Source organism: Tiliqua scincoides, chromosome 9, assembly GCF_035046505.1.
Source record: "Tiliqua scincoides isolate rTilSci1 chromosome 9, rTilSci1.hap2, whole genome shotgun sequence".
In the NCBI taxonomy this organism is placed as follows: domain Eukaryota; kingdom Metazoa; phylum Chordata; class Lepidosauria; order Squamata; family Scincidae; genus Tiliqua; species Tiliqua scincoides.
The window spans coordinates 35338448-35361832 of NC_089829.1; the positions used below are offsets into that span (position 1 = coordinate 35338448).

Here is a 23385-nt window from a genome sequence, read left to right on the forward strand (position 1 = left end):
GGTGGAGGAGGGATGGAATGGGGAAGAGATGGGGCTGGAGTTGGATGAATTGGGCCTGGGATGGGACTCAATGTCTGGATAAAACAAACCAGTCTATAACATCTACCTGACTGCTCAAAAATCTCATAATAATAGCAGTTTATTATCAGCCTGTATTAATAAATTGTCAGGAGTGGCATCAGGACTCAGCCAGGTTGAGAGCCCACATCCATCGCAGGCCCATTCAGGTGGGGCAATCCTGAACCCTGAAAGCTAGTGACAGTGCTAGCTCCCAGTGCACATCAGATGGAAATCAGGGAATGCTGTGGGGACAGTTCAGGGTTTTGTCCTAAAGCCCACAGCAGTCTGGCACTGCCATTATAATCCAGCACTGGCAAAACAAGTGCCAAAATTAAATCTGGAGAGGAACAACTGGCTTTTGCCTTGAACCATTTGTACCATTTCAAAACGAGAATCCAAGGGAAAAACATTTTATTGTAGGTTGGCACTTCAGGATTCGCTATGCTCTGTGTTGGGCTGAAAAACCCAACACGAAGCTCCTCCAGTCTGCGCTGGAAAAATAGCTAGTGCAGACTGGAGGAGACCCATTGTGGCCGCTACACCCTTACTCAGGAGAAGGAGACAAAAGTTCCCTTCCTCCGAGGAGGCCTCCAGCAGTCCCAGCAGGGCTGCTGGATACAGTGATCACCATTTTGGCACCGCTGCATCCTTCTGTGACACCACTGTTAGAGTTTGTGCTGTTAGACACTATGTATAAAGCAACAATTTCAGAATAGAAATAGTCTTCAGTGCTTATAAAGAGGAAACACACACTTAGAAATCGTAAATTCTAGCATGGAAATCCTGCCAGGTTAATTATACAATTTACTTTGCTTACAGCAAATCCTTTTGCACCCACGTTCCCAGAGGTGTTACTCTCTGCACTGTCCCCTTATTTCATCACATTGTCCTAGGGGTGTTACCTTCCTGACCTTGATTTTGGCTACATTCTCCTGGAGATGTTGCCTTCCTGGTCTTCCTGGAGATGACCTTCCTGACCTTCTTTTTGGTTCCACTCTCCTGACCTTCCTTGCAGACCTTGATGACTTCCCTTATGCTCTTCAATGTGTGACCTTCTTGACCTTGTTATGGTAAAGAAAAAAAGTATTGGAAATCTAACATTTTTGTATTTTAACTGCTGTGTATCACAGCTGTTGTGTTGCGAAGTCTACAAAGCATGTATTGTGTAGCACACAATAGTCGCTTTGTAATTCTTGTTTTCTATGTACCATTTTCCTGCATTTGTTTAAACGGACAACCACCTGAAGGTGTAGACAGACACAACACAAAAACTTTTTCATCACATTGTAACTACTGCATAAACATAATGCAGCAATCATGCTGTTAAGTGCAAGTTCACTCCATCATTTGTCTTATGTTCTTATGTTCTAGTATCTATCTTGGGTTATTAAGGGCCCAATCCTATCCAACTTTCCAGTCCTGGTGTAGCCATGCCAATGGGGTGTACCCTTCCTGTGGTGGAAGGGTAGTTATGGAAGCCTCCACAAGGTAAGGGAACATTTGTTCCCTTGCCTCAGGGCTGCATTTGCAGCTGCACCAGTGCTGGAAAGTTGGATAGGATTGGGCCCTTTGTCTGCAATTCTAAGAATACTTACTAGGGAGTAAGTCCCATTGAACTCAGTGGGACATCTGAGTAAACATGCTTATGACTGCATTGTTAGAACCCAAATAACTTCACTGTACACAGTCTGTATAGCTTTCCCTGCATCCACTTTCAGTGAGATTTAACTGACCCCAATGATCTTTTGGTGAAGCCAGGGATGGTGTCAAGGGCATTGACAGTTTGGGCACTGACTGAGGACCCACTTGGCCAAGCCACCTCCTTCAGCTTCATTGGCAATGGAAACACCAATGCACCAATGGGACTTACTCCCAGGTAAGTGTGTATAGAATTGTAGCATAGGCTGCTTGTATGCCACTTCTGATAATTGCATTGTGCCCGGATATCTTGAACGAGTGACTCTGGCAACCAGATCCAGGCATTTTATTCAACATCATAGTAGTTGCCAGAATGGTGGTAATGCAGATATTACTTCTGCAGCTGTTGACTATTGCACTATGCCTCTTGGATTCAACTGGAACTATAACACTTTGTTTCTGGACCCAGCACCTAGGGTCTTGCTCTAGACCAAGCTGCACGTAGACTGTGCTCGTAGACTGTGCATGACTCTCTACGTAGCAGTCTGCCCATTCAGAACTTGCATTGCCTCCAGGCCATCAGTCTGGACAGAGCCGGCCCTAGGAGCAGCGGGGCCCAATGCAGAGCATTCCTGTGCAAGTCCCCTCCCTACAAGCCCACCACCATCATACTGTAGTGGCGAGCCAAGTGCAGCACCTGGAAATAGTTGGTGATGTAATGACATCACTGCCAACTGCTTCTGGGAGGCCTGTTCTAGGACAAATAGAAAGAGAGGAGGGTGAGTGGGCCAAAAGGTAGACATGCACTCACCATGCTGGCCTCCCAAACACCCAGATCCTAGCTGCAGCAGTGAAAGCTCTGCTCGCTGCCCCAGTGCAGAGTCTTGCAAAGCATGGGGCCCAATTTCCTTGGGTCAGCTAAATTGGGTTAAGGCCAGCACTGAATCCTGACCAGTTCAGATGTGCAGCAAGGTTGAATGGAAAAAGAAAACTCCTACTTTCTCTAAATCCCTAAATAAAATCCGGAAAGGGAAAGTCAGCTACTTTTAGCTGTGTGCCTGGGGGGGAGCCCTCCCCATGCATACATACCGAGGAATACAATATTTCACATATACTTCTATCAGTCAATAAATATATACTGGGGGGGGGAGGGTACTGAGGTAAAAGTCACAGTTAAGTGGCTGGATACACTAGAAGTATATGCAATTATGCTGACTGACAAACATCAGCATACGTTATTAGATTTAAAATTCACTTCTATAATTGAGGGAGGAAATTGACTGTATCTGCAGAGCAGTCTATGTGATTCTTTGAAAATAACATGTTTTATGTTTTCATTTGCTGCTCATATAATGTGTAGATGTTTTGGAGAATCTAAGTAGAGTGTTGTTGAGCCAACTTAGAGATGACCTCATCTTAATACTTCCAAGTCCTTTCCTCAGATTGTTTCCCAAGTGTAATCCTAATTCAAACATAATCAGCCACTAGTATATAATTAGTATAACCTAACTGTTACTGCCAAAGAAATGGGCCAAATTCTTTTAAAATTCGGATCTCTTATTTAGTCTTCCTTTATGACCGCACCTCAGATCTCAAGTTAATTCCCACAGAGGTGGTCCGCAAGAGCAAGACCAACACCAAAGCAACCAGCATATTCAATATTACTGTTGCATGATTTCCTATTGATGCTCTAGCACAGGGGTGCCCAAACCCTGGCCCTGGGACCTCTTGAGGCCCTTGGGGTCTCCCAATCCAGCCCGCGGGAAGTCCCCAGTCTCCAATGAGCCTCTGGCCCTCCGGAGACTTGCTGGAGCCCATGCTGGCCCAGCATATCTGCTCTCAGTGTGAGAACGACTGTTTGACCTCTCACCTGAGCTGTGGGATGAGGGCTCCCTCCACTACTTGCTGTTTCAGGTCTGTGATGCAGCAGTGGCAGCAAAGGAAAGGCTGGCCTTGCTTTGTGCAAAGCCTTTTATAGGCCTTGAGCTACTGCAAGACCTTCATTCATTCATATAAGTTCCATCTTTAATATATCCATTTATGCAAATTTATTCAAATTTTAAATGTAAATTAATTCCTTTTTTTCCTGGCCTCTGACACAGTGTCAGAGAGATGATGTGGCCCTCCTGCCAAAATGTTTGGACACCCCTGCTCTAGCATCTTGCATGGGGTGGGTTATCCTTTAAATTATTAACCTTCCTAGGGCTGGCCCAAGACCTCCTAACACCTGAAGTGACTTGCCAAATCCTGCCCCCCCTTACTCAGTGAGGTGCCAGCCTCTGCTACTCCCACTCTTCAATGCTCTTGCTCAGCACTCTCCTCCACTGTGCATCTCTTCTTGCTCAGTCCCCATTGTCCTTTTCCAATCCAGCAAGTGGAAGGAGGAGGAGGAGGAGCAGGGGAGGCAAGTAGGTGGACCGAGAAGGGCACCCCCACCAATATGCTGCCTGAGGCAACTGCTTCAGTTGGCCTCACGAAAGCACCAGACCTGATCCTTCCTTTTCTTATGATCTGCGTCGCTGGTATCAAGTATGGTAGATAAACATAAAATAGTACCAATTGAACATGGCATATAGATTTATGTGAATAAGCACCCATGTTCAGCCTACTCTACCTTTGACTTTGAAATACAATGACTGGGATGGTGAAAGGGGTAGAAGCAGGCAGATTTGCAAGAAAACTGTTAGCAAAACATGACTGATGGGCTAACGAACCTTGGCTCAAAAGCAGAATCAGGTTGGTATTTATGAGTTTTCTCAGTGAGCCTTTGGAGAAAGCTCATCTGTTTCCCATGAGTTATCTCCCACTTGTGATATTGGTTCAGAGTTTTAAGTTTTGCATTCACTTGTGCTGCAAAGCAAAATAACTCCTAAACCTTTTTTGGAGTTTCCAACTGTACCTCAAAATTTCACCTGTTTTTCATCCAAATCACGGATACTAGTTACAGCGCATGCAGATCTGTGCAAAAGCAGCCAACCCTGATTTTTAAGATTTCAGGGAACTCTGCAGCCTCTGAGATACTGGCAAGATGACCCACAGATACTTTTGCATGCTTAAGGAATAACATTTTAAAGGAGGCATCAACCTGTCTGAGGATGCATGTGCTGCCTTTCCATGCAGAGCTCACACATTTCACTGTGCAGATATGCGACTTGCACCTCTGAATGTTAACCAGGAATATTCAAGGGACATTCAAAGTAGAGTTCTTTGCACATGTGGCACTGCTGATTTTGTATTATGTCTGAAATTGCTCCGATGTAGGATGAAGTGAGTGTGAATCGGAGCTGGCCGTTTGCTCACATAATTCCTGTGTATAGTTATGACAGTCAGTGAATGATCCACCTCATTCGGACCCTCATGAATTTGTTTCCCCACTTTGAGAGTTTAATCAGTAGCAGCAGTCTGCCCCAGGAGTTGGACATCAAGGCCTTAATTAAGGAGGGACTGGTCTGTAAGGAGGGGCTTCTCTTCCAAACTGGGTATCTGATCTATCCTTGGCATCAAGAGAACATTCTGGGTGAAGGCATATTTATCAAGCTTCGTGTAGCCACTCTGCAAATCATAGTGATGTGAATATGCCACAGATAAGCCGCAGAAGCTGCTATAACCCTAGCGGTATGGGCTTTAAGGCCATCTGGTTCCCAAACACCTGCTTTCAAATAACACATTGGAGTGCAAAAGATGATCCGTTTGGACAGCTTCTGCACATTGAGAAATCCCCCCACTGAATTTTTTTCCAAATATGAATAAACAATCTGGATGAAGTAGAGGAAAAAAAAACTGTCTTATCTGGGCAGTAATCAAGCTGCACGTTCAACCTGTTGGTCAGAGTTGTCCCAAGTGAACCTAGAATTTGGAGAAGGGAACTGGCGAGGCTGGAAGCTGCCTTTCCTGGAAATAGGAACTTTCTTGTTTTGGAGAAAGTTTGGGTGAGGTAGAAAGCATTACAACCTTTTGTTATTTCAGAAAAAAAATGTGTAAAGGGGGTTAATTGGAAGGCTGAAATTGAAGCTCATCTGTCAAGGAGGGTACAAGAGTTTATTGACAACCAGACTTAATTCCCAAGCATTGTTTCAGTCGCAGCACCAACTTCTCTATATGTGGACATTCTCAGAAAGGTGACGACTGTTCAGTCACAATTTTGAAGAAGCTAAATTCACTCAGAATTAATTGTAGACACATGCTTCTATCAGATGTAATATCTTAAACAATGCTTGACCAGACTCATATGAAAAAAGTATATATTTCGCCTGCATATCCCAGTAAAGACACAAGACAAGGTGTTCTGGATTAAAATGGGGCTGCAAAATAATTGAAATTATCAAATTCTTAACTGACCAAGCTCACCTCTGCCTTTTCAATGTGGGTTCCTACCTTGTAAGAGATTGTTTAGACATGGTCTCCTCATTTTTGGCCAACTCCACCAGATCATCAGCTCATGATCTCAGCTTGTTACAGCAGGTTCTGTAATGAGTTGAATATTCCCTCTCTCCGAGCAATTCAGCCTTTGAAATTTGGGTGAATGTTCCTTGCTCAAAGGAGAGCCATCCCTCCTCCTAAAGTTGGTCAATTTCTGGGGATTGGACTAAGACTCCCTTGGCTAATTAACATGCTTCAGAGCGCTCATCAGATTTTTCTGTCCTTACACCCCCCCCCCACATGAGAGCAGCTACCACTCATAGATACAAGATATAAGAAGCCTTTATTGGCATGTTTAAAATCCAAGCAGTATAAAACAAAAGATTGGATGGAGGAATACATGAATCAAACAGTTTATTACCACTCATAGTGTCCTGGCATGCCACAGATTACACTCTCCATCTGACATGAGCTGGCTGGCGGCTGACCCCTCAATTTTGTCCCTGGCCAAGGTAATCACATGACCTCCAAGTTGTTGGTGGACTGGGTCTCCTTCCCAGTGATGAGCTGTCCCAAACCCAGTCCTATTCTTTTGGGCCTTCTAGTAGGCTATGTTTGCCTGTGCTTCCTCACCTATCATCTGCAACGTAATGTGTGACTCTGTACATTGTGCAGTTATGTGAAAAGTGGCCTACATGCACTTACTCCTATTATTGAACCCCAGCAAAGTGGGGTTGAAACTCTCATGTCACTGCATTTATTCACCCTCTGTTCCTGCAAAACGTGCAGTCACGTGCCTACTATCCAACCTGTCCCCTTCACAGGAGGTGTTTTTTTATTTATTGGTATGACGTTTTCATGAAGAGAGTTAACACATTCACGAGGGACAAGTGGAGTTGGATTCTCTACAAGGTTTTTGCTTAAAGTGAGCTGTCATCTCCATCTCATCAAGAGTCTATCATTTCTCAGATCTGCTCTTTGTTTTGGGGTGTCCTGGAAATGCAGAATAATGTGTTGATGGTTGTGTGCCTAGAGATGTTCTCAAGCAGGGACATAGAAGCAGCCCATTGTAGTACTTCAGTCATATTTAAAACCAGCCCTCAGTTTCCATATCATTGCACTAGCATCTTAAAGAAATGCTAGAGAATGACACAGGCAAAATGTCACGCCTCCATGTGGAAGCTGCCAAAAAATTGCTTGTCCATCCATCTGAAGGGATAATGTCTAGAAGGCTGCTGCTCATCATGTGTATTGGTGTAATGTTTACATCAATTCTAATCTCATGGTTGTTGTGAACTAAACTAAACTGTTGAGGCAACTAAACAGCCACCGGGTAGATGGGACTCGTCAGCCTGGGAAGGCAGCTCATCTGAGAGAAGGAAAACTCTGATCCCAAACCTCCACTGCCTTGTGGCTACATCCAGTTATGGAAAAGGCTTCAGGAGTCAACCTCGAGGCAAAATCCGGAGCCGGAGTCCCTGAGGCAGTTCATGGCTGAACACAGTCACTTTCTGGCAACTCCTGTGACGCCGCTGGAACCAACCGTATTGGCCTCTGCCTTTCCATTGGATCATTCCAGCGACGTGGAGAGGGGGGATTTGCTGCATGGGTAACAGCCTATCCTCCATACCTACTTTACCCAGGCTTCGCGCACTGGAGAGGACACTCTGTTCCAGAACCACCATTCAGAGCGTGACACCATAGTCTTCCGAGACTGAAGGATGCCAACACACTGTGAACTAAATGGAACACACAGGCATTTGGGGAGGAGAGAGTGCCTGTGGTAACCAGCACATTCTCTCACATTCTCTTGCTTTTGTGTAGTGTTAAGGCAATCAATGAGTGGTTAGATGACTGGCCAACCCTCTATGTCTTGTTGAGCAAAGAACAAGTTATTTATAAGATATTTTAAACTGATTAATGAATTGATTAAAAGTTATTTATAATGAACATTTGTGTTGTTGCAGTTATGTTTTCTCCAGTGCATATTGTTCTTTTAAATAAAACTAAACTGCTACAGAAAACTAGTACAAGGAATTGCTGGTCATGTATCTCTTTGTTCCAGACACTTTTATAAAAGAGTATGTATTATGTATGATGTGACCTTCAAATGTCATGAATGTGTTGTGCAATAAACTGTCAATATTTGTGGTTATAAGGTACTAGATGACTTTTACAATAATTGGAACAGCTATATTAAAAGCCCTGATCACTCAGCTGGTTAAAGAGAGAGACACAGACCAGTGTTCATCAGGGACTTTCCGTCTACCATCTATTAAATGAAAAGTATTGCAGGTTTTGGTTAAGAAAGGGGCGTACGTGTACTTTAAGACATACCTCTGGGGAAAAAAATTAGCTCTAAACAATCATTTTTATTTCAGGATGCAGAGTTTTCAGGATGAAGTATGCTCCACAAGTTAATGGCAAATCACTAAGCTTTCTCTTTCATTTTTTAAGAAAGAAGTTGCAAATGGTTGTGTGTTTTTTCCATATGTCTTAGACCAAATTTCACAAACTGAGTTGTGCAACTAGGAGGCAGGAGGTAGCGGTATTGAACAACAATATTTGGTTTTAGACACTGCCATTTTTTTTAAAGGACAAGGGATAGTATGTACCTTAAGTGGTTCTTTAAATATTAAAAAAAAATCCCTTTTCCCTAGAAATGGATACAAAACTTTGGATGGAACCTGATTATATTTCCCATGATATGGTAGTGTTTTGAAATCACTGTTCAGAAGGATGTATATGTTCACATTTCAGTAGGGCTTTCCTCCCTAAATTGTTGGTGAGACTCCTTTGTCCTTCCCCCTGCACAAGGCAAGTCGGAATAGGACCAAATAATTGGTTGGAGTCAGAGGAGGATGAATTGAGTAGACAGTAGGACTCTAGCTCTGTTTTACTGTTGCAGAGCAGCCCCACCCACCCAGGGGTATAGTCTGAAGTTAACTGGTTGTCATTTGGGGCCAAATAGGAATTGTTTGCTCTTTGTTGATTTGGCCTATGGTAAAGTGCTTTGTTTGTTTGTTTTGTAATTCGTTCCAGACCATCTGAGTGGGTGCTTTAGTCAGTTTGGTCAGAACTGACAGGTGTAGTGCAGGACAGGATTGAGACTAGGGATTGGTTTGCACTCTGAGATAACTGGATTGGTCAAGAGAGAGGCAGAACTGACCTCCAGAAGTTGCTTGGCTTGTGAATGTTGTCCAGGAGCTCCTTAGGTGAGGCTTGCAAAGTGAACCTCAAAGGCTGTTCACCTGGTTGAGGTTACAGTTCACGTCTTCCTCAACCCTTTAAAGGAGTTGGCAGTGACAATCTTTGTCACCTGATGATCTACAGGTTTGAGTCAGGGTCAATGGGGGAATGCTCAATGGGGGAGCAGACAGTCGCTGGCTGTCTTATCCAAGATAGGAGTTTTGCACAAAAAAGGGGTGGGATGTCAGGGAACTCAGGATCAGCTGCAAGTGATACATATGCATTAATTCAATCAACCGTGACCCATTATAATCCAAACACATATTCTCATGTATTATTGGGTCATGCAGGCAGTGAAGCAGATGCTCCATAAGTTCAAGTGGAGTGATCTGAGGCCATGATAGCTGATATAGTATGTCTAATTCTGCATAGATGACGGCCTAGAAATCCCACCTACACTGTGCTGAGTTCCATGATGGAAGAAAGATGGGTATAAATGTAATTGGTTCAAAATCACTTCCTTTCTGCAAGCTTCAAGCAAGATATCTTTGGAGCCGTTTTTATGTTAAAACCATTCCAGTAATGGAGTTCTAGCCATCCACTCTGCAACATCCTGGCCAGGCAATGAGTCAGTCAATCAGAATGGATATTTCAGATATGTGAACTTTTGAAAAGCAGTATATAAATAATGAAAAGCAGTGTGAAAAGCAGTGTGAAAAGCATATGTGAACTTTTGAAAAGCAGTATATAAATAATGAAAAGCAGTATATAAATACTGTTAATAATAATAATAATAATAATAATGTCCAATTTTGATGAATTTTTTGATTAACCTGTCAGTTGTGCAGTTGTTATAAATGGGTCTCATGTGCTAGAGAGGTGCCAGTCCTCCTGGTCATTACACAGGAAGCAAGAAAGCAGCTGGATCTTTCACTGACCTCTTAATGTATGTTAATTTCACCATAAACACGATAGATCAAAGTTTCTCGCAAGTTCTGAATTTTTCTCCTTGTTGCCACACAGCTGCCATCATCAAACTAGTCAACAATTTGATTTTTTCTGCTAATATCAACTTAATATCAATAAATTACCCAAACAGAACAATCTTACTGCATAATTCTATGCGTTTGTTCAGAAGTGAGTCTCATAGCCGCCTTGGGTCCCTTTCAGGGAGAAGGGTGGGATACAAATAAAGTTTATTATTTATTTTGCTCAGTAGAGCTTACTCCAAGTAAATGTGTTTAGGATTACAGCCTCCGTTAACATGGGATAAAATATCCAGGGATGTCAAATATCTTACCTATTATGTTTCTCTATGTTACCTATTATGTTTCTCTGAAATCTTTTTATCCTTGAACATTCTCCCAAAATGCGTAATTCATCTGCTTTTGGCACTTGACATCTCCTACAATTATATGAATGGAGGCTATGTATATAATTTAATCATGTTGGAGTCAAATACCACCTAAACTGTAACTTTAGATAGCTTTTTCTCAACAATATATTGACTGGACTTGTCATGTTATATATTTTTTTTAACAGCCACTTTCACTCACTTGGTATTATGGAGATTCCCAAATCTCTCTCCCATTTCCCAGATACATAGATAAGTTTGTCAAGCTTTTCAACAATTGATATTTACCTATAAGTTTCTGTTTGTTTAGAATTATTTGAATGTTTTTTCCTGGTGTCCCTATCTCACCATATTTATGCATTAACGTGGCTGCCAGTGTCTGGTTTGGGAGTTACTTTTTTCCTGGTTCAACACGGGGGTGGGGGGGTGGGGGGAGAGTTAACTCATGAAAATTCCATTTAATCAGAAAGTATGGTGTGTCCAGTGGATCTGAGCCATTCAAATCACACTCAACTGCAATATGTATGCAACTCAGAAGACATACTTCAGATATAGGAAATTTTGTTAAAAAAAAATTTCAGGATCATGGTTTATAAAAATCTACACAGTGATATTTCTTTTATGCTGCCTTAAGTTAAGCAAAAGATGTGGCTTAGGCTGCAATCATATACACACCTTCCTGAGAGTAAGTCCCATTGAATCCATAGCAGATAGTGTTGAGCAGAGGTACATGGGATTGTGCTGTTGTACATAGCAAGTTCAAAGAGTTGGTTGTTGGAGCAATTTTTCATATTCACTTTTACCAAATACATATGTTTGGTATGTTTACAGTACATGCTTTAGGTAATAACATATTTAAGGAAGTGTCTTGAATTACAGCAGTACCCCCAGCATGTGAGTTATCCCTATGTACTATGAAAACCACCACCTTGCTGAGTCCTCAATATACCAGTAAATACATCTGCATCCCTGAATAGGTATTACTTTCCCAGTTACTGGCAAATTGTTGAAAATATTTCTAAATTCCTTTTCTGCATGCATGAGATAACTTTAGGTACACTTGCAGACTGAAACATTGTGGCTAAAATTCTATGCTCACTTTCTTGGAAATAAACCCCACTATCTAAAATAGGACTTGTGTCTGAGTAAACTTGCATAGGATTGGGTTGTGACTGTGTTAGGGTTATGATTATTTGGTTGCAGTTCTAACCAACTTTCCAGCACTGACATAAGGGCAATGCAACTCCGAGGTAAGGGAACAAAAGGCATCTCAAAAAAGACTAGTGGAAATGGAAAAGGTGCAAAAGAGAGCAACTAAGATGATTACGGGGCTGGGGCACCTTCCTTACGAGGAAAGGCTATGGCGTTTGGGCCTCTTCAGCCTAGAAAAGAGACGCCTGAGGGGGGACATGATTGAGACATACAAAATTATGCAAGGAATGGACAGAGTGGATAGGGAGATCCTCTTTACACTCTCATATAACACCAGAACCAGGGGACATCCACTAAAATTGAGTGTTGGGAGAGTTAGAACAGACAAGAGAAAATATTTCTTTACACAGTGTGTGCTTGGTCTGTGGAACTCCTTGCCACAGGATGTGATGACAGCATCTGGCCTGGACGCCTTTAAAAAGGGATTGGACAAGTTTCTGGAGGAAAAATCCATTACGGGGTACAAGCCATGATGTGTATGCACAACCTCCTGATTTTAGAAATGGGCTATGTCAGAATGCCAGATGCAAGGGAGGGCACCGGGATGAGGTCTCTTGTTATCTGGTGTGCTCCCTGGGGCATTTGGTGGGCCGCTGTGAGATACAGGAAGCTGGACTAGATGGGCCTATGGCCTGATCCAGTGGGACTGTTCTTATGTTCTTATGTTCTTAACAAACATTACCCTACCTTGAAGAGGCCTCCATGACTGCCCCCCAACTGCAGGATGCAGCATATGCCCCACTGGCACAGCTATGCCAGTGCTGGAAAGTTGGTTAGGATTGCGTCCTTTGAGGTGTATTGCTGTTTTTAGCTTTTGTAAATGATTTTGCTATACAATCGACTCCATATGCCCACCCCATCCCTTAAATCTGATTTATCTCTTATCTAGTGTATCTTCTTGTGCACTCACTCAGAATATGCTTTACTAAAAGCAAGGCAGTTTGGATCTTTTGTTTGCCTATCTTAGTCCAGTGACTAACGGCAAAATCTGAAGTCTATATTTTTCCCTTACCAAAAAAGCATTTTTGGTGTAATCTTCATTTCTAATAACACAAATGGGACACAGAGCTATTTTCTTCTCATTGGTAGGGCTGCCTTCCAAATCGGCTCTAAAATAGCTCTTTGTTTCAACAAATTCTTCAACGATCCATATTAATGCTTAACAGTTTAACATGACCATACATGGTAATTGAAAAAAGCACCCTAAACTGTTTGATAAAATAACAAAGGCAGTAAGCTGTTAAAGAGTCCAACACTTTGTAACTCAGAATCTTTAGCATAGGGTCAGTTATTGAAATATCCACAGCAATGGTTAGAAGCAACTAACTTTCAGAAATGTAGATGGTGAAATAGTTATTGTTTTCAAAGAACATACAGTTTTGCATTTTCTTCTGTCCTTTATGCTCATATAAACTAACTGTATTTGTCAAGGTTGCTTACTCTTTTCTGAAGACTATTTTGTTCTTTCCATTGGTTAACTGAGAATATCGGTCACTTGGAGTTTATGTTTCTCGTAATTTTGTAAATGATTTATACATGCCAGAATATAATGAAATAAGAGGACATTTTGAGTTTTCCCAGGTTGGAAAATGTTCTTGATCCTTTTCCATCTCATTTGCTTCTTACAAGAAGTGGCTAAGGAAGAAGGTTTTCCTTCCTTTCACTTTTCCACTGTAATTTGTGATGGGAAACTGTTGCATCTTTCCACAAGGTTGATGTTTGAGTTTCCCTTTTGCAGGTTACAGTAAAAGCAGGAGAAGAGGAAATGTGCAGTATTCATGTTTCCTCTGCCATGGCTTCTTGCAAAAAAGAAAAAAATGGAAAAAAAGATTAATCTCCAAAGATGTCAGAGACATTCAAGAATGGGAACTTGAGTCAGGTGACTCGAGTCAGCGTCGTGAAAATCTGCGTTTTTTGCTGACTTATGTACATTAGTCAGCTGTACCAATGACTCGGGAATTGACTCAAGTTGGAGGCCACTGACTCAGCACTCGGTCTCAACACATGCAGACTGGAGTCTGTTTGTGTCTGGGTGTGCTTGCTTACTTTGTTGAAGTCCTCATGGGGCCATCATTCTGACTGGGCAAGCAGCAGGGAGGTTCTAGCCAGGAGGCAGGGAAGGGTTAATGTTTGCTTTTGCATCTGAGCGGGAGGTGGGAGCGGGCTCTCTTACTTATCTCTGAAGGAAGAGATGATCATTGAATGTAGGATGGGTGGTCTGATTTGTTTCTTTGGATGAGGAGAGCAAGAGGAGGAGCCCCATGGAGGTTCTTGCCATGGAAATGGCTGGAGAAACCCAGGGAAAAAGGAGGCGGGAAAGCGGAGGTTCACAGCAATCTCACTTTCCAACCAAATGGCTTCTGTGAGCACCCTTGTTACTTGAGAGGAGGTAGCCCCCCCTACACCCCCCAGCAGCAGCCCCATTTTAAGAACATAAGAACATAAGAACAGCCCCACTGGATCAGGCCATAGGCCCATCTAGTCCAGCTTCCTGTATCTCACAGCGGCCCACCAAATGCCCCAGGGAGCACACCAGATAACAAGAGACCTCATCCTGGTGCCCTCCCTTGCATCTGGCATTCTGACTTAACCCATTCCTAAAATCAGGAGGTTGCGCATACACATCATCGCTTGTACCCCATAATGGATTTTTCCTCCAGAAACTCGTCCAATCCCCTTTTAAAGGCGTCTAGGCTAGACGCCAGCACCACATCCTGTGGCAAGGAGTTCCACAGACCGACCACACGCTGAGTAAAGAAATATTTTCTTTTGTCTGTCCTAACCCGCCCAACACTCAATTTTAGTGGATGTCCCCTGGTTCTGGTATTATGTGAGAGTGTAAAGAGCATCTCCCTATCCACTCTGTCCATCCCCTGCATAATTTTGTATGTCTCAATCATGTCCCCCCTCAAGCGTCGCTTTTCTAGGCTGAAGAGGCCCAAACGCCGTAGCCTTTCCTCATAAGGAAGGTGCCCCAGCCCCGTAATCATCTTAGTCGCTCTCTTTTGCACCTTTTCCATTTCCACTATGTCTTTTTTGAGATGCGGCGACCAGAACTGGACACAATACTCCAGGTGTGGCCTTACCATAGATTTGTACAACGGCATTATAATACTAACCGTTTTGTTCTCAATACCCTTCCTAATGATCCCAAGCATAGAATTGGCCTTCTTCACTGCCACCGCACATTGGGTCGACACTTTCATCGACCTGTCCACCACCACCCCAAGATCTCTCTCCTGATCTGTCACAGACAGCTCAGAACCCATCAGCTTATATCTAAAGTTTTGATTTTTTGCCCCAATGTGCATGACTTTACACTTACTGACATTGAAGCGCATCTGCCATTTTGCTGCCCATTCTGCCAGTCTGGAGAGACCCTTCTGGAGCTCCTCACAATCACTTCTGGTCTTCACCACTCGGAAAAGTTTGGTGTCATCTGCAAACTTAGCCACTTCACTGCTCACCCCTGTCTCCAGGTCATTTATGAAGAGGTTGAAAAGCACCGGTCCCAGGACAGATCCTTGGGGCACACCGCTTTTCACCTCTCTCCATTGTGAAAATTGCCCATTGACACCCACTCTCTGCTTCCTGGCCTCCAACCAGTTCTCAATCCACGAGAGGACCTGTCCTCTAATTCCCTGACTGTGGAGTTTTTTCAGTAGCCTTTGGTGAGGGACCGTGTCAAACGCCTTCTGAAAGTCCAGATATATAATGTCCACGGGTTCTCCCGCATCCACATGCCTGTTGACCTTTTCAAAGAATTCTATAAGGTTTGTGAGGCAAGACTTACCCTTACAGAAGCCATGCTGACTCTCCCTCAGCAAGGCCTGTTCGTCTATGTGTTTTGAGATCCTATCTTTGATGAGGCATTCCACCATCTTACCCGGTATAGATGTTAGGCTGACCGGCCTATAGTTTCCCGGGTCCCCCCTCTTTCCCTTTTTAAAAATAGGCGTGACATTTGCTATCCTCCAATCTTCTGGTACTGTGGCCGTTTTGAGGGACAAGTTGCATACCTTAGTCAAGAGATCTGCAACTTCATTCTTCAATTCCTTAATAACCCTTGGGTGGATGCCATCAGGGCCCGGTGACTTATTGATCTTTAATTTATCAATGAGGTCTGAAACATCTTCTCTTTTAACCTCTATCTGACTTAACTCCTCGGTCAGGAGGGGCCGTTCGGGCAGCGGTATCTGCCCGAGGTCTTCTGCCGTGAAGACAGATGCAAAGAACTCATTTAATTTCTCTGCCATCTCTAAGTCTCCTTTTATCTCCCCTTTCCCTCCCTCACCATCCAGAGGGCCAACCGCTTCTCTGGCGGGTTTCCTGCTTCTAACATATTTGAAGAAGCTTTTATTATTCTCCTTAATGTTGCTGGCCATGCGTTCCTCATAGTCTCGCTTGGCCTCCCCTATCACCTTCTTACATTTCTTTTGCCACAGTTTATGTTCCTTTTTATTCTCTTCATTAGGGCAAGACTTCCATTTACGGAAGGAAGCTTCCTTGCCCTTCACAGCCTCTCTAACTTGGCTGGTTAGCCATGCGGGCACCCTCCTGGATTTAGTGGAACCCTTCTTTCTTTGCGGTATACACCTCTGCTGGGCCTCTATTACTGTTGTTTTAAGCAGCCTCCATGCACTCTGGAGAGACTGGACTCTTTTTACCCTCCCTTTCAACCTCCTTCTAACCAGCCTCCTCATTTGAGGGAAGTCCGCCCATCGGAAGTCAAGGGTTTTTGTTAGAGATTTGCCTGGTATTCTTCCCCCAACGTGCATGTCAAAACGGATCGCAGCATGATCACTGTTCCCCAATGGCTCAGTAACGTTTACATCTCTAACCAGGTCCTGCGTACCGCACAAAATTAAATCCAGAGTCACCTGTCCTCTGGTGGGCTCCGTGACTAGCTGATCTAAGCCACAGTCATTTAGCACGTCAAGAAATCCGGTTTCCTTATCGTGACCAGAACACAAATTGACCCAGTCAATATGAGGATAATTGAAGTCCCCCATGATTACAACCCTGTCCTTCCTTGTCACCTCCCTGATCTGTTTCCTCATTTCAAGGTCCCCATCAGATTTCTGGTCTGGAGGACGATAGCACACCCCCAGTATTACATCGCTGCTCAAGCCTGGTAATTTAACCCACAGAGATTCTACGGTGGAGTCGGACCCACCTTCAATCTCTACTTTGCTTGATTCTATCCCTTCCTTAACATAAAGGGCCACCCCACCTCCAACACGCCCCTGCCTGTCCCTCCTGTAGAGTTTATAGCCCGGGATTGCGGTATCCCACTGATTCTCCGCATTCCACCAGGTTTCCGTTATGCCCACTATGTCAATATTTTCCCTTGTCACCAGACATTCCAGTTCTCCCACCTTTGCTCGTAGACTTCGGGCATTTGCATAAAAGCATTTATACACGGAATGCCCCAGGATGGGCTGCTTATTCGCTCCTTTGTCCCCGCATCCTCTCATTGTGCCAAACTGTCTATCACATCCCATCTCCCTACCTTTCCCAATTTCTTCTCCTACCCTGCCTTTGTCTTGTTGTTCTCTAACCTCCCCATCCTCATCCCATAGGGATGTGGAGTCCCGAACCGGATGCCCCTCGGCTCCTGTCGGCCTTCCCCCAGGGATCAGTTTAAAAGCTGCTCTGCCACCTTTTTAATGTTATGCGCCAGCAGTCTGGTTCCATTCTGGTTCAAATGGAGCCCGTCCCTCTTGTACAGGCCCCGCTTGTCCCAAAACGTTCCCCAGTGCCTAACGAATCTAAACCCCTCCTCCCTACACCACCGTCTCATCCACGCATTGAGACCCCTGATCTCCGCCTGCCTAGCTGGCCCTGCGCGTGGAACAGGTAGCACTTCAGAGAACGCTACCTTTGAGGTCCTGGCTTTCAGCTTCCTGCCTAAAAGCCTAAATTTGGCCTCCAGGACCTCCCAGCTACACTTGCCCACGTCGTTGGTGCCGACATGCACCACAGCCGCTACCTCTCCCCCAGCACTGTCTACCAGCCTGTCTAGACGAGAAGTGATGTCCGCAACCTTCGCACCAGGCAGGCAAGTCACCATGCGGTCCTCACATCCGTCGCAAACCCCCCTCTCTATGTTTCTAATAATCGAATCCCCCACTACAAGAAGCCCCCGACCCCTCCATTTTTTTCTACAGCAGGATTTTTTAAAAGGAAAGACTTGTGACTCAAGTCTTTTTGAGTCACGAAAACACTCTGGGTGACTCAGGAAGTGCCCCGTTGTGACTTGTTTTTGTGTCAAATCATGGGGAGGGGGGAGACTTGTGACTCGATTTGAGTCAAGCTATGCCTGACTTGTTCATCCCTGGAGACATTTTTTTTTCTTGTGAGACGGAGACAACTGTTATGTTTTAACTGTAGGTAAACAGAGGACGCTCTACCTCCACATTGTGTCATGCATGTATAAGACCAACTTGATAGCTGTGTTGCATAGTTATGAATCCAATTCAAGGTAATACACAGAGTGCAGTCCAATTTCAATGCCCCTGAAGAATTGATTCTGGGACCAGTCTTTCCCTCAACACCCAAAGAGAGCCGTAAAGCAGTCAGCGCCTGTTGCAAAAAGCACTCCAGCACAGTGCAAGTTAACACACTGTGGGGTGCACTGGTGGGAAGACCTGTGCCTTCCCACCCCTGCCATTGGAGGATTCCCCATTCACTGAAGCAGGTACAATGACAGGAGAGGTGGGTTGGCTGGGAAGGAAGGAAAGGAGGCTGGGAAGGATGGAACGAGGTGGAAGATGGGTGGCTTGTAGGAGGTAGGATTGGCGGCAACAGTGCTGCCGATATCCTAACCCCTTTCCCAGGCTTGATCCTGCAGTATGGGGCAATGCAGACTTATGAAAGTGCCATGGAGGCTTACCTCCGGGTAAGGAAACAATTGTTCCCTTACCTAGAAAAGATCTCCTGGACTGCCTCCCCCCACCATAGGATACAGCAGTTGCCATTTTGCCACCACTTCATTGACAGATGGCAGGGGGATAAGATTGACTATCAGTCTGCTAGATTCACTTTTTTTTAAACATTTGTTCCTTACATTTTTGGGTGGTATTTATGCAAAACAATGTAGTTTTGTAAAAGCCAATGTCCTCTCATCAGGCTTGCACACCTTGTGACCAACCAAGTCAAACACAACCCACCAGCAGTGCCATGCGTAGCAACCCATCAGGGTTGATCAACCTCCTGCTTTTATTGCCTGCCTCGACTAGAAAAAAGGGGATTGTTGCCTCCCAAACCCTATGCAGAGTAGTATTTCCTCACTGAGACATATCTTGTATGTTGTGAGGGAGGAGATGTGAATGCTCAAAATGGTGGGGCTGGATCCAGTGGCATCTGATTGGAGATACAGTGGGGTCCTGTTCTAATCAGATTGGATTAGATGAAGCTGAGTTAATTTCCTGCTTCATGAGTGACATATGAATTCAAGTCTGGGATACCTCTGTTATCCTTAAGAACAGGGAAGACTACAATGCATGGCTGGTGAATTGCATCCAGTGTGGCCAGTAGCCAGTCTTGCAGCCTATGCTGTATTACAGAAATAAGAGATAATGATTTAATGGTATTAAATAATCAACTTTTGGGATAAGAATTTCAAACATGTCTTAGTATTTAGTTTCTTCTAACTCTTGATAGTCAAAGATGGTTTAAACACACACACGCACGCACGCACGCACGCACGCACGCACACACACACCACTTCCAGATTTTGAGGTCCCTACCTAAAATCAAAATAAAAGTTACAGTAAAAATGACAGGAATCAAAATAAGGCACCAAAGAAGAATATTTATTTAACAAATGCTTTTCTAGCAATTTTGTAAATGCACTAATTACTGAGGAACAATCTAGCTGCCATGCAATGTCACAGTTGATATTAAGCATGGTGTGCCATTCAAATGCTCTCGTACCATAAATCTGAAGGGGAGACCCTTTGAGCTTGAAGCCCAAGACAGATGGCCCTCTTCACTCTCTCCCCATCAACCTGCAGTTCAGTTATACTTTAGTTTAGTTATACCTTAGGAAATATTATAAAGATGCTTTAAATTGACCTTTGTTGAGAAGAAATAAATTAATTTCTCACATAAATAAGATAAACTGAACCCCCTGAGGAAAAGCATTGAGTAAGGCAGAGCAGTGCCGAAGACCTGTGGGAAGAGAACAGTCCACAGTTGTGACCCTTTTCGTTTTCATTGATCAAAACTGTGAGAAGGAGTTGTTGAGCTAATCATTCAGGTAGCTGCAGCCTCAAGCAATTCAGGGAGCTGGGTTAAAGGGGGGGGGGGAGAGAGATGTCAAAAGAAAACGCTTTGAAGCCTCGTGAATGTGCTCTCAGTGAGAATTAAAGTCCTTGTAGGTAAGGCCCTGCTGGAGTAAAGCCTCTAGAGCTATCTACTGTATATCTACTTAAATCTAAAGGAAAAACTCTTCAGACCACCCACATGTTGTGCTTCCTCCTTGTTGTTTTCAGTTTGCTCTTTCAGAGGGATTAGTGCTCAGCTCCTCACCAAAAAAAGAAAAAGAAATCAATTTTGTGTAAAGTGAAAATTAGTCTCTTAAATCTGCAAAGCGAGCTGTTTATCTTACAAATTTATTCTTTTTTTATTGGGCCACACATACCCTAGATAGAAAGATAAAAGAGTAATGTCTAACAAGCTGTCATTAAGAATGACATCTAGCAAAACATAACTAGTACTCTTATTCTGTAAATGTATCCTGAGTGGCTTGTTAGCTTTAGCTATCTGTTTATCTGCATTTCCCCCCTATTTTTATATATATTTTTTGCACAGTGTTTATCAAAACTGAACATAAAATCTTTTTAAAAGTTGCCATCAAGCAGGCAATGTTTTTGCACCTTGTGTATGGTTTCTGTATCTTAATTTTGCATGGTTCAGTCTAATTTCTTTTTCCAGCTGAATTCTATGTGAAATACTATGTAAATACAATGACAATTAGAAGTCCTTGGGGAATTCAGAAATATAAAATAGCTCCTCTCTCCGACTGCTTGAAAGACCACATAGATTCTGCATTATGTTACTCTTAAATCCTGTGAATAATTAAAAGTGTCTGTTGCAAGCTCTAAGTTATGCTTTGTGTTATAACTGGCTAGCATTTCAAGCAGAACGCTGAACACTCTGAGAATCTTAATCGGTCATATATTTTATTATTAAATTCTTCACTTTTTTCATAAAAAGAAAACCCAAACTTATTCCTCTTCAGCAAAAGTTCAGAACTGTCTTCACGGTCTTCAGTAGACGTTGTAACCATAGAACACCACTGTGGACATGCATGTATTTCCATTTCATTTGTTGTTTAAGGAAACTGTGCATGAAGTTCATATAGAATTTTTTTTTTCTTATTTCTTCTTTTACTCATTCCCTTGCATTCTGGTTCAGTGCACAGGTCCTACCCCTCTCCAATTACACCTATCTTTCCAGCCCATGATTCCTTGCAGTTACCCAAAACACATTCCCAGCAGCTCGGCAAAGAAAGATCATATGCAGTACAGAGGTCAGAGTGCAATCTCATACAGATACAAGTTCTCATGCATACATATAACTCTTGTGTGTGTTGCCACTTTTTAACTTCAGCGTTGTTTGAGCATCAGGTGGGGTGGGGTTACACACAGCCTTGAAAGGAGATAGAACTCCTTCCAAGCATCAGGTTTAAGTTTGCAAACCAATAAGAGGCGATGGTGAAGCACCTTCCACCTGTCCTGCTTCCTGAAAGTTTGGCACCCACCATGTTGCCTGCTTTAAGTATTAGGTTAGTGTATCATTTAGGGATCAAGTAGGATTTGTTTTAAGCCACTGTGATTGGTTCATCTCTTTTTGAGTCACTGTACACTGTACACACTGTAAAAAGCATTACAATGCTTTTTGAGCCACAGCAAGAACTTAGCCTCCCCTGTGATCATACAACCCAAGAGAATGGGTGGAGTGCATGTGCCATCACAGGGGAGGGTGAGACTACTTCCCTTGAATGACAGGTAAGGCTCTGCCTCCCCTGAACACACATCCCAACTAGGAGGTCAGGTGTCTGCTGTTGATCGCTGAGCCTGGGTAGCTCACCCAAAAGAGGGAGGCAGTATCTGCTGTTTGGAATGGCACCTCCTTCTGGATTGTTCCCCATACTGATGTCAGCATCAGTGAAGTGGCTCAGTTAACTCTGAATGCTTGCCCTGCTTCTTCAGCTCTTTTCTTTGACATTGAAACAGACAGGCTGAAGTGGCACAATTTTCTGCGGCATTGCCATAGAATGCCAAGATTTTCTTTAATCTGTGGGCAGCCACAGGTGTAGTTTCAGAAATGATCACAAACATTCAGCAAGATACATAAATGGTTGCAATCCTTGAATTCAATTATTTAAGCATGTGCTGAATTGTTCTATCAGAACCAATGGGAGTTGATTAATTAAGGATGTAAAAATGCTTCATTTTCCTTTTCGTTGTGCCAATTATCATTAGTATGATAGTAGGAGCAACAACTGTAGTTGTGGTTGTGTCATTACTATTCCCATCACACCTAAAACTTCATAAAAAGAACTTTGTTTGCTTCATATAGCTCTGCATATTGATTAACAATGAGCCACATTCCAGAGAGCAAAGAAATACTTGTATTTAAAAAATATAGCAAACTTTTTTTTAGGATGAAAAAGTACTTAATAAGAATGAAGCAAAGGAAGAAATCAAACCAGCTGCTGACACAGCTGTTTCTTTTCTTGTCTAATTCAGTTCAGTATAAAGGTACCATATGCTGCTTAAAACGACGATGGGGAAGATGAAATAATTTAAGAGAATAACAAGAAAATAGATGAATTGTCAGCATTCTGTCAGATTTAAAGAATGAAATAGACAGGTGTAGTATTGACATGTTTAGCTTTGTGTTGCGTTAGCAGTTTGAGTGAGAACAACTCCTTGACATGTGCTGAAGTGATGTGAGAACGTTCCTCTGTGTTTCAGACATTGGAGATGAAGCCGGGAGATCTGCTGGAGTCCAGCAACCCGCTTTGCTGAGAGACAGAAGCCTTGGGTCTGCTATGAAGGACTGTCCCTACTGTGGGAAAACTTTCAGGACATCACACCACTTAAAGGTTCACTTGAGAATACACACAGGTGAGACCTTCTGGTAGAGTAATGGACATCCAGTAGGAAGGAGAGCAAGGCACACCACTGTGAACCAAGAAACCCCCACAGCAAATCTCACCTGCTACGTATTCACTGGGTTGCTTGGCAAGACTGGCTGTCTAAACAACCTTTGCCCTGCCCCTCCACCCCGGTTTGTATTATAGGGCTTAGAATATTGTCATACATCATAGAGTTTTGGTAAGATTGCCAATGTGTGCAAAGCACTTTGAAGACCGAAATAGAATGGAGCCAAATATCCATTGTCAGGGTTTTGCGTGAGAAGGGAGAAATTTTTTTGATTGGTCCAAAAGTTAGTAAACTACACAAAAATCAAGAGTGTTTCTCTGCTTTTTGTCTTAAGTCCTATGTACTAATCACAGCTTAGGCAAGGGTCAAGCTACGTGTTAGGATAATAAACTG

General features: G+C 43.3%; 1 protein-coding gene across 11 annotated transcripts in view; it reads left to right on the forward strand.

The window, feature by feature from the left end:
• ZNF536 (zinc finger protein 536) overlaps positions 1-23385 on the forward strand; it is a 551190-nt gene that overhangs the window by 324387 nt on the left and 203418 nt on the right. For all 11 annotated transcript variants that reach the window (XM_066636754.1, XM_066636757.1, XM_066636763.1 and 8 more), the window contains one exon: positions 22801-22953. In XM_066636754.1, coding sequence (XP_066492851.1) covers positions 22801-22953 — 153 coding nt within the window. The remainder of the gene's footprint in view (positions 1-22800; positions 22954-23385) is intronic.